Raw genomic sequence first — 446 nt, 5'->3', positions numbered from 1 at the left:
CCAACTTCTCAGCATGTTCCTTGGCAGCTCTTAGTTCCTCCATTCCGTCGGCTTCCGTTAAAAACTACAGGATGTCATAAAACACATCCACGATATTTAAAGAAAGAAACTCAAAAATAAAAGATAAATAAAGAAATGAAAAGATGTATAAACGAATCAGATTCCTCTGCATGTGGGAGCACCTGTAGAAGAGGATGGTTCATTTCATTTTTACATCGCGTTACAAAGTCAATACCAATACTGAAGTCCATCCTGTAGTCCCCAACCTCAACTCTAACCAGACTGAAGCTCTTGCTGCCTTTGTCTATTTCCAAAGCTCAATTTCAGCCTAGAAAATAAAATAAAAAGATTATAGGCCAGATGGGGGTTTAGACCACTTCGCACAACGCATGGGTAAGGGAACCAAAACTGCATCTAGAGGAGGGATTTTGGTATAGATCAGGGGA

At 40.1% G+C, this 446-nt stretch overlaps 1 protein-coding gene across 1 annotated transcript in view; it reads right to left on the bottom strand.

Annotated features, from left to right (window-relative positions):
* Positions 1-273: 273 nt before the first annotated feature.
* Positions 274-446, bottom strand: part of LOC119585399 (adenylyl cyclase 78C-like) — a gene marked incomplete in the record, with an annotated part of 159642 nt that continues 159469 nt past the window's right edge. Inside the window, 1 exon segment of the mRNA XM_037934062.1 lies at positions 274-328. Coding sequence (XP_037789990.1) covers positions 274-328 — 55 coding nt within the window.

This window comes from Penaeus monodon, chromosome 19 (genome assembly GCF_015228065.2).
Source record: "Penaeus monodon isolate SGIC_2016 chromosome 19, NSTDA_Pmon_1, whole genome shotgun sequence".
Lineage (NCBI taxonomy): Eukaryota > Metazoa > Arthropoda > Malacostraca > Decapoda > Penaeidae > Penaeus > Penaeus monodon.
Note: the sequence above shows the minus strand (reverse complement) of the source record. Positions and strands in the feature narration are given on the sequence as shown.